The sequence below is a fragment of the Emys orbicularis genome, chromosome 12 (assembly GCF_028017835.1).
Source record: "Emys orbicularis isolate rEmyOrb1 chromosome 12, rEmyOrb1.hap1, whole genome shotgun sequence".
Taxonomy (NCBI): domain Eukaryota; kingdom Metazoa; phylum Chordata; order Testudines; family Emydidae; genus Emys; species Emys orbicularis.
The window spans coordinates 32,532,824-32,548,748 of record NC_088694.1 but is presented as its reverse complement, the minus strand read 5'-3'; the positions used below and the strand labels follow the sequence as shown (position 1 = coordinate 32,548,748).

Genomic DNA, 15,925 nt, shown 5'->3' with positions numbered 1-15,925 from the left:
CCAAGCTACCACAGCCATACTATTATTTTTAGCACGTTAGCTCACATGAGAGCTAGCAGGGGTATGTCAATGCAAGCTGAGATTCATAGTATGTAGTGTAGACATAGCCTACGGACTTCTGTACACCCCACATTGCCACTTACTTTGTGGCAATGGGGGGTGTAAATCTACCCCACAGTAATCTGCTGTGCACTAAGCATCTACGTGGACCCTGTTACAGTGCACAAAAAGTTCTCTAGTGTGCTTTGATCTACCTTGCTTTGAAATGGGAGTAGATTAAAGTGCACTAGAAAACTTTTAGTTCACAGCAGCAGGGTCTACACATACCAACGGAAACTCAGCCTGTGGCAGATTTACAGCTCAGCTTGCTGTGACCGAAGTGTTCATGCAGACAAACCCTAGCACTGCCCTAAACTGTTTCAGCTGCAATGACCCACTCTCCAGACCAGTGCATTCTGGGAGACTTTGCAAGGCTCCAAGTGCACTGTGGGACATTAGTAGGAGAACTAGGTCGAACTGTTTCAGCTTCTCTGCATCAAAACTGGCATTAAAACAGTTCAGGCTAAACTGGTATTTAGCCCTGAAAAAACATATTCTACTCTGCTTGGTTCGTAGCGTGCTTGTAAACCATTTGGAGCACTTTCATGTGTGAATGCAAAGTGCATAGGCTAGGAGATTAAAATGGTGCTTAGATCTGTATGTTTCTCTAGTGTACACAAGACCTGTGTCTACCTATGCACATTGACAGTGCTTATCACATTGTGGCTGCTGCCTCAGTAGAAAGAATAAATTAGCTGCAGAATCTTTATTATTGGGGATGATGTGCAAAAAGGAAAGAAATCAGTTTATATCTCAGATTCCAGACAGGGTCCTGACCATTAGAAAAAAAACATCTTTTTCTTGTAAATGGAGCAAAAATTACTCTGGAGGTGAGTTACTGATGGACAAGAAAACTAGACCCCCATGAAGCCATTTGTACCAAGACACTTTTCAGAATAGAGCCACATTTTCCAAACCGCACACAAGTGTTTGTTTTAAACTTAGAAACTGGAGATGAAAAACATCTCATGGACCTAATTTCTTGATGGAAGACATCTGGAAATGCTGAGTGTTGATTGGCTGGAGCTGGTTATGGAGGACTTGGGAAAGGGAAGGTTAAGGCAGCTCTCTGTCACACCTTCTGCCTCTGGCCTCCTGTCCTCTTTTCTCTTTCTTGCATGGTTTTGTACTTCTTGTGCTTGTGCTTTCTGACTGGAGGGTACTGGATGCTCCAGCTCATGGGAAGCTCACCTGAAAGCTTTGCTGAGTAGCCCAGGGCACTTCACAGCAAACTTAAAACCTTATTCTAATGTCTGGCAGTAGCTACCAGTGCTGGCAGTGGAGGGTTCATTACCCCATTAGCCCCTCAGTGTGGTTCAGGGCATTTGATTAGCCCCTTGATTCAGAGCAAGAGGGGGAGGAGAAGCGAGGGTCATAGGAGGAGCAGAGGGAAGAAAGACAGAGGGGGAGAGTGATATGGGAAGGATGGAGGGACACGGGGAGCATTGCCAGAGGGGAAGGGGAGGACAGAGATAGGGGCAAAGTGAGAGAGGAAGGGTAGAAGGGATGGAGGAAGATAGAATGAGAATGAGTCTAAAGTAGAGGGATAAGTGGGGAGGGAGTGCAACAGAGATGGCTAGAGGGACCTGGAGAGAGGAATGGGCAAAAGGGGGGGGGAGGGTCAGGATGGGGCAGAGTGAGAGAGGCTTAGGGAAGATAGAGGGATGGGGAAATTCCCTAAAAATGTGTCAGGTTTTCTTCTTGGAAAATGCTCTGGAGCTGTGTGGTGTTCCCAAGGCTCATGTGGTGACTTCCAGAGTGGTTGTGAGGATGGGCCGATGATCCCTCCACAGCCTGGCAGTACCATCCTTCCTTCAGCCCTGGCAGGTGGTGGAGAATAGGGATGGTTACAGAGTGAAGCAGAGTGCATCATACTCATCCAGAGAGGAAGAATAATCCTGCAGTTAAAGCACTGGGCTGGGACTCAGGAGATATAGGTCCAATTCCCAGTCTTGCCAAAAACTCCCTGTATGACCTTTGGCTTAAACTCCCTCTGTGCCTCAGCTCCATGTGTAAAATGAGGATAATGCATCCTTTTACCCATCATTCATCTGTCCTGTGTATTTCGATTGCAAAGTCCTGCCCATACAAACACTATGATCAGTAGTAATCTTGGAATCCCAATGCTTTCCCCACACCTACTAAGACAGATAACGAAAGACCATGTTTGGGAGCCCAACTCCAGATAAGAAGAGTGGTTTTATACGTTACAGCCTGGGTAGTCAAGCCAAGGAAGAAAGCAAGGAGCCCTGGCAAGAGATTCCCTCAATACAAACGTTGCTTCCCATCCAAGCTGCAGTATCCCTCAGTGGTGTCATGGTAGAAGGCAGGAGTGCAACAGACCAATAATTACAATTCATCACTAGTAATGCAAGAATGGAGTCGTTTTCAGAGTAAACCTTGTTCCTCTTGAAGCCTGAATGGACGCTGTGTGTTTGGATGCATAGTTCTGTCATAGTGCAGTTCAGCAGCACCAAGAGTGAGGTCATGGAATTCTGCAGTTTATTTGAAAATTTGGTCGTTTGTTACTACACCTGCCATCTGAGGTTTAAAAGACACAGATTTTCTTAGACTATAAACTTTATACCTAGATCAACACGGTATGAACTGTTTTACTTTTTCACTACAGAACACATTCTGTAGTCCATTCAAATCCGGACTCATCTTTGTCACACTACTAAGGTGAAACTGTTCCACACTCAGATTACTAGTTTTAAAAAGTTGTTTGCATCATTACTTTAAACTATGATATTTTGAAGCTTAAAATCTCTTATAAATATTGCCTTTTTATCTGGGTACCTAAAACAATCACTGTTCTGCACTCATGGTGGAAAAAGCAGATAGTACCCACAGTCAGTTAAAATACTTGCATTTTTAACCAGTTAGAGTCAGATTGGATCCTTTATGCTGTACGTACACTGAAATCAAATTCTGTCTTCAGATGCACAAGCAGGGGCACCCTTTTTAAATCTGTAAGTGTCCTACAGGTGGATGGCCCACCGAATGACCCAGATTGTTTCCAATGCAATATCCTGAAGTTAGTAGTGAGGAAACTAGGCAAAATCATATTGCCTGACAAAATAAATTAGATGAATACAATGAAGAAATAATTGTACTGCAAAACTTTTATTACAGCCAAATAATAAACTGGATTAGAACAACCATGCAATTCCAACACAAAAATACATTTAAAATCTTTGCATTTCCAGTGAGTGAAATACAGCTAGACGCTCTTTAATCTTATTAAAAGACAATAACTTTGATTTTATACCTGACTAATCACCATTAACCTACTTGATACAAATTAAATTTCACACCATCAATCAGCAGTTAAACTAATAGTTTCAAATTAAGTAACAGTCATTTCACATCTGACCACCAAAGCTTCAGTTTAAGGATTTATCTGACAAATACACCAAGGCCTGGCCTATGCTACATGGCTGGCCAATGCAAGGCAGCTTACATCAACCTAGCTGTAGATGTGTCTTCACTTACATTTGGCTTCTGCTGACGTAAGTGCCCTGCTACGCTGACATACTAACACCATCTTCCCGAGTGGTGTAGAGCCACAGTCGATGCAGTTAGATCAATGCAGTGATAGTGTAGACACTGTGTTACTTGCATCTACTTTTACTGGCCTTCAGGAGCTCTCCCACAATGCCCCACATTGACTGCTTTGGTCACCGTTTTGTACTCTGCTGCCGAGGGATCTGGTAGACAGGAGCCCCCCTTCCCCTTTAAAGGCCCTCGCATTTTTGAAGTTTTGTACCTGAAATGGAGTGTTCTTTCCCTTTCATAAGTTCTGTTCCCTTTATTTATTAAGTTTTAATTTTATTTTAATTACCTGGTTCATGTTACAGAATAAAATTCTATTTTTTGGAATAAAATTCATCTTTATTAGTTCACAACATATGCTGTCTGGTGCTGAGCAGGTCTGACACCCACCAATTTACTGTTACTTCATTTTGTCATAGAACCCATAGCATCAATCACAGATAATATTAATAGGTGCATTGACAACGTTATATTGCTATGTACACAGCAATCACTACAAGATTCATACCACACTGCAAAAGAGCAAGGCCAGGTAGAGCACACTACAGCAACACACACTACTCACTATTAAAATGGTCTTTCAATGGTTGAGCTCTTCTTATAGCCCTGGTATTTGGCTGTTCAAAACCAGCAGACACACACTCCACTTCCACCCCGGCAGAAACTTTTCCCCCTTTGTATCACAGATATTATGCTGGACACTGCAGACAGCTATATGTAGATTTTTTTTCTCACCGAGGTCCAATCTTGTTAGTAAACAATGCCAGCAACCCTTCAAACAACCAAAGGAATATTCAACTGTCATTCTGCACCTGCTGAGCTGACAGTTGAAGAGCTCCTTGGTGCTGTCAAGGTGGCCTGTGTATGGCTTCATGAGCTATGGGAGCAAGGGGAAGGCTGGGTCTCCCACAATCACTACTGGCATTGCAACATTCCCAGTGGTAATCTGCCAGTTGGGAAAGAAAGTCCCTTCTTGCAGCTTTCTGAATAGTTCTGTGTTTTTAAAGATGCATGCACCATGCAACTTTCCTGACCAGCCCACACTGATGTCCCCGGTGATCCGCCAGCACCTGCATTATCATAGAAAAGTAATCCTTTCTGTTGACATCCTCTGTGCCAAGATAGTTTGGTGCTAAAATAGGGATAAGCGTGCCATCCATCGCCCCACCCCAGTTCGGGAACCCCACTGCTGCAAAACCATCCACTATATCCTTCCCATTGTCCAGAGTTGCAGTCCTATGTTGCAGGAGGCGTTTAATGGTCTGCACACTTGCATGACAACTGCCTCCCCCATGGATTTCCTGACTCCAAATTGATTCCCAACTAACCAGTTGCAATCTGGTGCTGCAAGCTTCCACAGTGCAATCGACACTCACTTCTCAACTGTCAGTGCAGCTCTCACTTTGGTGTGTCTGTGCTGGAGGGCTGTGGAAGGTGGCCAGGTAGGGTGAGTGCAGACTCTCAAAGAACAACAGTTGATGAGTACCCTTTCTTTCATCCTCCCATACTGGTCTGAGATCAAATGCTTCAGACACAGGCTACAGACCATCTTCTTCCAAGTTACCCTGTATATACCAGCCAGAGCAATCAAAACCTTACTCATCCAATGAGCCTGAGATGTGAGCCACCCTCTAGCCTATTACTTCATCATACAACAAAAAATCCTATTGCAATCCATATAAAACAAGACAGACTTTGGTTTGTGTAACAACTTGTGGGGTTTTCCCATAAGTACAGTGAAAATAAGTCAGAGTGAAGTGGCAGAGTTAAAGCTATTGTTAAATTGTAATTGAGTATTCCCAAGCTTTCTAAGCCAAAGGTTTTCTCACTTTCAAAACATTGGTTTTAGAACTTTAACTCTGAATTCCTTGACTTTCAAAAGGAAGGATATTATGTTTTTATTTTAATAAATACAATGCTTTAAATTAATAGAGATCATAGTATTTAGAACTTAAAATCTATCTCACTGAAGCTTTTGCCTGGGATTTTATATTGACTCCAGGTAGCTGAACTCATAGTCCTATAACAGTTCATACAGATTCTTCTGACCGCTGGTCGAGACTGGTTTTGCAGATAATGGCCAGTAACCCTAGCTGAGGCCACATATCTCATGGAGGACTATCTGGTCACTCAAGCCATTCAGGGGCCTTCTACGAAGGGAATGATGGCTCCTGATATGCTAGAGAAGGAAATAAGCCAAGGACCCAAAAGTGGTGGTAGAAAATGCAGACTGCTATCCGAGGAACACACCTCACACAGGAACACACCTCAAGGTCCATGGGTCAGATTTCCCTGTGACAATAGGCTTATGCCCTTAAGTGTCTTTGTCCCACACCTACATAGGAGCAGGGGCTTGCTGCTACTCAGAAAGAAGGTAAGACAAGCTGCCGGAAGACAAGGGACAGACATAATGACTCCCGTGGACAACAGGGACACTGATTCTGTGACTGCCACTACAAGGAGTGTAACTTTGGGCAGGTCTGGACCGGAGAGAATAGGACCTGAAGAAAAAGCCCGAGGAAACTCACCATCTCCTCAATCAGACTTCAGGCATAATCAGACATTTATCCAGGAACAAATGGCCAGTTTATACCCATTTGGTCTTGTGCCAACATAGTCCCTCAGCATAAAAGCTAATCACCCTCCTTGGAATATTGTTTTCAGTTATGGGAACTCCAATAACAGAACGATGTCAAAGGACTGGAAAGAAATCTGAAACCAGCAACCAAAATTAACAGAGGGCTGAAGGCAATTAATTAGGAGGAAAGATTAAAGTAGCTAAATATGCACTGTTTGGTCAAATCATTGCTAAGCAGGATACATAATTTTCCTGAAGTACTTGAAAGAGAAAAAACTTTGTTTAGAGTTGTATATAATTAGGGGATAGGAACGGACCAAGGAGGAGAATGTGCAGCAGAATAAGACCATTAGATATAAGGAAAACAGGTTTTAAGGAATTAAATCTAATGAAGGTGCAATGGAAAGAAATACTAAAGAAGGCTGATGGACAATGCAAGACACACGTTAAAGCACCATGAATTCCCCTTCCTCTAAAATAGAAGAATATAAGAAACTGCCAATGTATCTTCAGAAAGAACCTCAAACATCTTAGGGTACAGCAGAACCCGGACTGGAAGTGAAAAGGAGAAGCATGTGACTGGGTGAAGATCTGGGAGGCCACATGTGCCTACGGTTAGCTGCAAGTAACAACAGGCTATTTGGAGCAGTAGCAGCCTTACCTTTGAAGATAAACTCTTTCCAGCACTTTGGCTACCCACACAGATAATTGCAAGAGGTTCTGCTTATACTGTTGGGGGGAATGAATCTTCCAGTGAGGTAATGGAAGGGAAATTAAGGGAAGGGCAAACAGAGGCAATTTTAATATTTCCATTAAATGTTTTTAGGGTTTCTTTGTTTTAAGCCCAAAGTTGTTTCTCAGTCTGATTCGCACATATTTAAAAAGCAAGGTAACAGAGTACGAACATAGTTTTAGGTTGAAAATTTAAACCCAAAGAGTCAGGAAATTATTATTTAAGGTGCCCACACTAATCCCAACTCTGTGACCAAAAAGATACAATACAATAGGGCCTTTCATTAAATAATCACACAACATATTCATATATATCCAATACAGGTTTCAAATGTTATGTTAACAGTTTTTTAAGTGGAATAAGCTGCCAAGGAAGTAAGATGCAAAGACTCTCAATACATTTCAGAGTCTGGAAATTAAGGGGGAAAGACGGGAAATAAGAGATGCAGAAAAATGAGGGGGACAGGGTTGCTGGGCCAAGTGACTATTTCTTCCCAGAAATTCCTTTTGGCCTGTGGATAGCTCCTATAGGTTACAGTAGTAAACTTAATTCTTCAGACGTTAGGCTCCTAAGAGAACTGGCAGTCTGGAAAATACTGTATTCCCTTGTGTGTCCCTGCTACGTCCCTCTGACCTTTTCGAATGTGTTATGTTAGATGAAAATTAGATTTTTTTTGGCTATTTCACAAATGAAGAAAAAATATTGCTTATGGCATTAAATATTTTTACATGCACCCAATCTGGCATTTACTGAACTTGCACGGCCATTTTAGAGGTGCAAGTGTAAATGTCAGTGCTATAATTTGTTAAAGGTTTCTGACAGCCAGCAATTAAAATCACCACAAATTCTCACAATTTAAACCACTTTTACGTAAATGTAAACTTTTCCTAAAACAGCTAAATGAGAGTTTTCCATCCAGCCTGAGTGAGGCTTTTTGATAAGCTCATGGCAATGCTCTTTCTGCTACTGAGGATTTTCGAGAATACTACAAATATTAGTTTCTCTTTGGGTCTGTTTGACCTTTAATAAAAATTTGGTAAAACACAGAAGCTAACAAAACAAATAGAATGTTTCTTGTCATAACCATGGAACTGCTTTTTGACCTGACAGGATTGCTTCAGTCTGCATCATGAAAATAAACAACTTATTATTATAACTTTCACTTACCAGACATGAAGTTGGGCTATTAGAAACCAAGAGTTCAATGTATCAGGCATATGGCACCCTAGGAGAAACAAAACAAAACACAGAAAAATTGCAAGATGTTTTCCATTGATTTTTACATTTTAAAGAAATGTTCTTACTTTAAATATATTTTTGTACTTTAAATTGTTGTTTCATACACTAAACATATATCAGAAGATCCTGCCTAGATCTACTTCCAAAAGTTTGTGTTTTACTCCACAGAAAGCTCCGAAAACAAATTTTACTCACTTTTTAGACTGCAAACTCTTTGGTGAAGGAATTGTCATTTACTGTATGTTTGGACAGCACCTAGACTGGCTGGCCTCTAGGTGCTACCACGTTGTAAATGTTAAAACAAAATAATAAGGAAGACCCATCTCTTTTTCCAGGTCTAACTATTAGCACAGAGAAGACCTCTATCCATCCCATACCTCTTAATCTGATCTCAGTGCTCAGACCTCACACCTGCTAATTCAGAAACTGTCTCACTCTTTATGCTTTAACCTGATTGTTGAGATCAGTTAGGACAGATTTGCTACCAGTTCCTTCTTTTGCCTGTCTGCATATGTCAAGGCCCCTCATGTTCTGGAACAGACTTCCTCCCTTGGTCTGACAGAAGTAGAGTATGTTGACATTCAGAGCACACTGACAGGCTCTTCTGTTTACCCAAGACAAAGTTCAACTCTATAAAGCAGGCCATACAAAGCCTATGCACCACGTAAGTCAAAGATGCACAGACCTCATGTGGGTCTCTGCACAAGGGAGAATTTCACTCTCAATTTTTTCTGGAGGGGTGGGAAAGAAGGGGTTCATTAGGCTATGGAAGTCCTTTGAGTGTCATCTCTGACATCAAGTACAACTACTCTGAAACATCTCTGACATCATGTCAATTTGATTATTTACTATTTGGGTATTTTAAATCCTTCATTGTTCATATGCCCAGAGATCCTAACAGCTAGTCTATAAACTGGGAAAATTAAAGTAAACAAACAGCTGGGAGTTTTAGAAGCACAGCGACTAATCACATGCAAATTAAGAACCCGACCTGCTGATACACTAGGTGCCTTTCTATATTAAGTGCAAAAAGCTAATGTTAATGCAACATTCAGGTTGTGGAACCAAGCATTCAATTAAGGAATTCCAAAATGTAAAGGTTCTTTCTGCTGTGTTAATTTGGCCACGCTGAAAAATATGTATTTTGCTTTCCTTGTTAAATGCAATCTTTCATATATTTTTGTTCACTTCTGCATACCATATATTATGCAGAGAAAACAGAATGGTGTAGTACAAAGATTTTAACAACATGAGTTTTCAGTATCAGCAAATCCCAAATGAGTGTCAATAAAACCTTTATGCCATACCACACTGTCATGTATTCTGTATATGCCACATATGTTACAAAACTAACTCAACAACCTGTTTACTGGGACTATTTTTATATCCTTGATCCTGTACAGACAGATTCCTCAAGGCTGCAATTTAGTTTCATTGTATCTAATGTAACTGACTATGTGTTCATTATCTGTATAAATAGCTAACAGTAATACTCTATAGCAGTGGTTCTTAACCTGGGGTGCACGCACCTCCTGGGAGTGCAAGATGCCCTTTTGGGGGTGTGAGACATGCCAGATTTTTTTAGAAGGTAAATCATCGAAAACACAAATTAAGCACAGGCACAGAAGTACAACTACTTTGTTTCATCAAACCTATGTATTTATTAACATTATATATTTAACGATTACTGTAACATACAAACAAAAAATATATCTAGGTTTAAGGGGTGCGAGAATATATTTTTTAGGTTTAAGGGGTGCGAGAACATATTTTGATTTTTGATAAGTGGTGCGAGAACATATTTTGAGAACCAAAGGGGTGCAGTAAAGGTTAAGAAACACTGTTCTATGGTCTGGAAGTAGCCATCATAAGGCTGAAGGCAGAGAGTTCTTCAAAAGATGGCAGGTGTAAAATGGTATGAATTTAAGACCAATGAAGAAGTTAGAAAGAGAGTAGGTTGTGAAATCAGGGTATAAGATTGGTTACAAAATCAAAAAGATTACAATGGTGGGGACACTGCAGATGACAAACAGATGACAGGATGACAAACAAAATAATGCAAGCACAACCAAGGTCAGTCCCACCTAGAGGTCAACTACCATCTAGATGGCAGGACATCATATGCAGAAACATAACCATGGCTGGGCTTAATGGAGGAAGAAGCCATGGACTGGAATGAGTGGCGACACTGTACTTCTCCCCATCTCTGAAAGATGCTCCAGGATGAAAGAGAGAATGAGAGAGACAGACAAATGTCTAATCCTCTTTTGACTCCTACAAACCTTTTGGCTTCAATCATACCTCGTGGCAATGAATGCCAGAAATTAAATATGCATTTTGTAAAAAAAATGATGTTACTGTTTTAAATTTGTTGCCTTCAAATTTTTTTGACCCTTTATTCTTGTATGATAGAATCATAGGGTTAAAAGGGATTGCAAGGGTCATCTAGTCTAACCCCTGCCACAATTCAGGATTTGTTGTGTCTAAACCATCCAAGACAGATGGCTCTCCAGCCTCCTTTGGTAAACCTCCAGTAAAGAAGCTTCCACAACCTCCCGAAGCGTCTGTTCCATTGTCCCACTGTTCTTACAGTTAGGAAGTTTTTCCTGAGATTTAATCTAAGGCCTTGGCTACATTCGCGGATTCACAGCGCTGCCGCGGCAGCGCTGTGAAGCGCAAGTGTAGTCGCGCCACCAGCGCTGCGAGAGCTCTCTCGCAGCGCTGCAAGTACTCCACCTCTCCGAGGGGAATAGCTTGCAGCGCTGCGAGGGAGCGTGCAGCGCTGCAGGCTCTGATTACACTGGCACTTTACAACGCTGCACTCGCTGCGCTCAGGGGGCGTGTTTTTTCACACCCCTGAGCGCAGCAAGTGCAGCGCTGTGAATTGCCAGTGTAGCCAAGGCCACAATCTGCTGTGCTGTAGTTTGAACCCATTGCCTCTTGTCTTGCCCTCTCTGGCAAAAGAGAACAACTTTTCTCCATCTTTTTTATGGCAGCCTTTCAGGTATCTGAAGACCACTATCAAATCCCCCTTTAATCTTCTCTCTTCCAAACTAAACATACCCAGTTCCTTCAGCCTTTGCTCACATGGCTGCATTCCATCCCTTTGATCATCTTTGTCACTCACTTCTGGATTCTTTCTGGTTTCTCTTTATCCTTTCTATACATTAGTGACCAAAACCGGACACAGTGCTCCATCTGAGGTCTCATAGACTCAGAGACTTTAAGGTCAGAAGGGACCATTATGATCATCTAGTCTGACCTCCCGCATGATGCAGGCCACAAAAGCTGACCCACCCACTCCTGGAATAATTCTCTCCCTTGACTCAGCTGTTGAAGTCCCCAAGTCAAACCAGCACTAAGCAGAGCGGTACTATCACCTCCCGTGACTTGCATGCTATGCCTCTGTTAATGCAAGCTGAAACTGCATTTGCTTTTTTTGCAACAGCATTGCATTACATTGAGATTGTGAGCCACAACTCCCAGATCTTTTTCAGTAGTACTGCTGCCAAGCCAGTTTCCCCCCATTCTGTATTTGTACATTTGTTTTTTCTTCCCTAAGTGTAGCACCTTAATATTTGTCTTTGCTGAATTTATCAAGATCCCTCTGAATTTTAGCAAAAAGAACAGGAGTACTTGTGGCACCTTAGAGACTAACAAATTTATTAGAGCATAAGCTACAGCCCACTTCGCCCACGAAAGCTTATGCTCGAATAAATTTGTTAGTCTCTAAGGTGCCACAAGTACTCCTGTTCTTTTTGCGGATACAGACTAACACGGCTGCTACTCTGAAATCTGAATTTTAGCTCTATCCTCCAAAGTGTTGGCAACCTCCCCAGCTTTGTGTCATCTGCAAACTTGATCAGTATGCTCTCTATTCCTACGTCCAAGTTATTAATAAAGATGGTAAGCAACACCGGACCCAGAACAGATCCCTGTGGAACTCCACTTGAGACCTCCCTCCAAATCCATCATTCCATTAATAGCTACTCTTTGTTTGCGGTTGTTTAACCAATTGTGTGTCCACTTAATGACAAGCCTGCATTTCGCCAGCTTACTTATCAGAATATCATGTGGGACTGTGTCAAAAGCCTTGCTGAAGTCCAGATATATTATGTCTACAGCGTTCCTCCTATCCACCAAATCAGTTGCCCTGTCTAAGAAGAAAATCAAGCTGATTTGAAATGATTTGTTCTTGGTAAATCCAAGCTGGTTGCTAGTAATTACCCCTTCATCCTCCAGGTATTGGCAAACTGAATGTTTTACACATTGCTCTATTAGCTTCCCAGGTATCGAGGTCAGGTTGACTGGTCTATAATTCCCTGGCTCCTCTTTTCCTCCCTTTTAAAGACGGGGCTCTATATTTGCCCTTCTCCAATCTTTCAGGACCTCTCCTGTCATCCATGAGTTTGTACATATTATTTCCAGTGGCTCCAAGATTTCTTCAGCTAATTCCTTCAGTGCCCTCAGGTGAATAGCATCAGGCCTTACTGATCTGAATTCATTCAAATTGGTCAGAAGACCGCTGACATGTTCTTTACTTATCCCGATCTGCATCCTTTCCCCTTTATTGTCTATGGTAACTTCGCTTGTCATCCGATCACATTATTTTTTGTGAGAAGACTGAAACAAAGTAGGCATTGAGCAGCTCCACCTTCCTATAATCTTCTGTTACCAGCTCACCTTCTCGGTTAACCAGCGGACCCACATGGTCTTTGATCTTTCTTTTGTCTGAACATATTTGAAGAATCCCCTCCTGTTGTCTCTAGCATTCCTTGCCAGCTGTAACTCATTCTTTGCCGTGGCTTTCCTGATTTTGGCCCTACACGCTTGCACTATTCCCATATATACTTCCTTGGTGACATGCCCCTCCTTCCATTTCCCGTAAGTATCCCTTTTGGGTTTTAGATAGCTAAAAAGCTACTTGTGCAGCCACACTGGCTCTTATCTTTCCTCTGTATCGGAATAGCTTGATGTTGAGTCTCTAATATTACATCTTTTAAGAACTGCCAGCCCCCTTCGACTCCTTTTCTTCTTAATTGGTCTTTCCATGGGACCTTGCCTACTATTTCTCGGAGTCAGTTGAAATCCACCTTTCTGAAGTCCAGTGTCCTTGTTTTGCTGTTCTCATGCCCTCCTTTCCATAGGATCTTGAATTCTATCAGATCATGATCACTTCCTCCCAAGTTCCCGACCACCTTACATTCACAACTAGTTCATCCCTGTTGGTCAAAAGCAGATCCAAAATGGACGACCCCCTAGTTGAGGGAAACTAGAAGAGCCCTAATTAACTTCTCTATACTGTTCATTTTTTGCATATTTATACCATTTCCCCTCTTTTCATCCCCAGAAGGTAAAGCGTCCCAATCTTTTCAATCGCTCTTCATATGGAAGTCTTTCCATGCGTCTAATAATGTTCACTACCTGTATTTGGACCCCTTCTATTTCTGCTCTTTTTAAAATATATATATAACTAGAACAGAACATAATATTCCAGGTGAGGCGCTATCATCAATTTATATAATGGAATGATATTTTCAGTATTACTTTTGTTTTTATCACTGCTGTGCATTGCAAAAAGGTTTTGAATTGAACTGTCCACAAGGATACCTTGAATTTTATCATGAGTCTCTATAGTTAATTCAGAAACCAACAATGTGTATGATAAATTTAAATTAGACCTTCCAATGTGCACTAACTTGGCACTTAACACTGAATTTCATTTCCCTTCATGCTGCCCATTTTCCTACCTTGGCTATGTCCCCCAGAAGTTCCCCACAGATTTCTCAAATCTTGGCTAACCTAAATATTTTGTGCCATCTGAGGACTTAGAATTTTAAAAAAAATTGGCAAAGTCAATTACAACATCTGTTTCTCCATTATCCATTACTTTGCTGACGTACTTAAAGAATTCTAATTGATTAGAGAGGCAGTTTTCCTTTACAGATGCTGTTGCTGGTTTGTCCATATCATGTCTAAAGAAATCTGATAATTCTAGTTTTAACCAATTTTAGTTGATGCTGAAGTAGGCTTATGGGTCTGCAATTCCCAGGATCACCCACTGCTTGGTAAACTGGCCACAATCAAACATCTACTCCTGATAGCAAGATGTCAGCTCCCAATGACTTGTTAAATTTTCAAACTAGCACTTTCATGCTGTCTTCCATGTTGCCCCTCACACATCAGAGGAGCTCCCTGTAAACATGTACAAAACTACCTCACTGTCCTCCTTAAAACTCTCCTCTGCCATGTTGCTTACAAAAAACCTAACAGATAGGCATCTGGTAGGCTGAGAAGCTGCCCATCATACTGACCAATGTTGTCTCATGGTTTCCTTGTGCTCCCCTTGTCTTTCTGTATCTATGTGTTTGCACATGCCTAGCACAAGATGGTCCTGGCCCACGACTGAGACTAAGTGCTACGGAAAAACAAATCCAATAACAAACATGTTTACGTACAGCCAAATGCACTGCACCTCAATCTCGAGGCAGCTCAAGCACTCGATTCCCACAGAACTCTAGAGTGAATACCATTTGGTCCTACTGACTTGCTGTTCTGAAAATGTATCCATTTGTTCTAGCACATGCTCCTGACACTTCAATCTCTGAAAGTGTCCTCTAATTTTTACTTGAAGAGTAGGTCCAGGTTAGTATCTCTTTAGTATCAGTTGTGGGGAAGACTGATGCAAAGAAATCGTTTAGCTTCTCTGCAATGTCCTTGTGCTCCTTAGTTGCTCCCTTTACCCGCTAGTGGTCCAGCGCACCCATCAATACTCACAGACTTCCTGCTTCTCATATACTTAAAGAATTTCTTGTTATGTTTTTATGTCTCTATTTGCTCTTCAACATCCCTCTTAGCTCCCTACTTTTAATTCCCACTTTACAAACTATCTGCCATTGTTTATGTTTCTTTTTACTGGCTTCACTAGGGTTGGATTTGCATTTTCTAAAGGATGGCTCAAATAACCTGTTGTAAATTGCCCTTTAACTAGACTATTCTTTATTTGGTTTAAGTACATAGAAAGACATGAGATGCTTATCTAAGGTCTCTAGGAGACTGATCCTGTACTATTTAAGTGAGCTGGAGTTTTGCCATTGACAAATGTGAGCAGGATCAAGTTCTCCGCATGATTAAAACCACAATCATAACAAAAACTGCAACACACCAGTATGGCCAGTTTCTCTCAACAACAGAAGAAAGGGTTACTCACCTTGTGTGGTAACAGTGGTTCTTCAAGATGTCTCCCTATAGATGCTCCACTTCAGGTGAGCATGTACCTTGATAGGAAATTTTTCATTAGCAGTGTCGGTTTGGCCCATGCCTGAGCTCTGTGCAACCTCATGGCATGCTCTGAGGGTATACAAGGCTGCATGGGTGAACCACCCTCAGTTCCTTCTCTATCCAAATGTCCAATGAAGCACAGTCCAAAGCAGAGGAGATGGAGGGCAGGTAGCGGAGCACCCACACGGACACACATCACAGTTACTGAACAAAGCAAGTAACCCTTTCTTCTTCGTCAAGTAGTGCCCCTATGGTTGCTCCACTTCAGATGACTCCCAAGCAGTATCCTCACAGGGAGGAGGGAGTTTCGGAATCAAGTCCAAGACTGAAGACAGTACTGCATTACCAAGTGCAGCATCAGATCTGGTGGCATGGACGAAGGCATAGCATTTAGAAAAGGGATGCGCTGAGGCCCATGTAGCAGCTATGCATATCTCAGA

The 15,925-nt window shown here is 41.7% G+C and overlaps 1 protein-coding gene across 1 annotated transcript in view; it reads right to left on the bottom strand.

The window, feature by feature from the left end:
* Window positions 1–15,925, bottom strand: part of LOC135886676 (ubiquinol-cytochrome-c reductase complex assembly factor 1) — an 87,547-nt gene that overhangs the window by 46,026 nt on the left and 25,596 nt on the right. Inside the window, 1 exon segment of the mRNA XM_065414460.1 lies at window positions 8,133–8,190. Within this exon segment, the coding sequence (XP_065270532.1) occupies window positions 8,133–8,190 (58 nt within the window).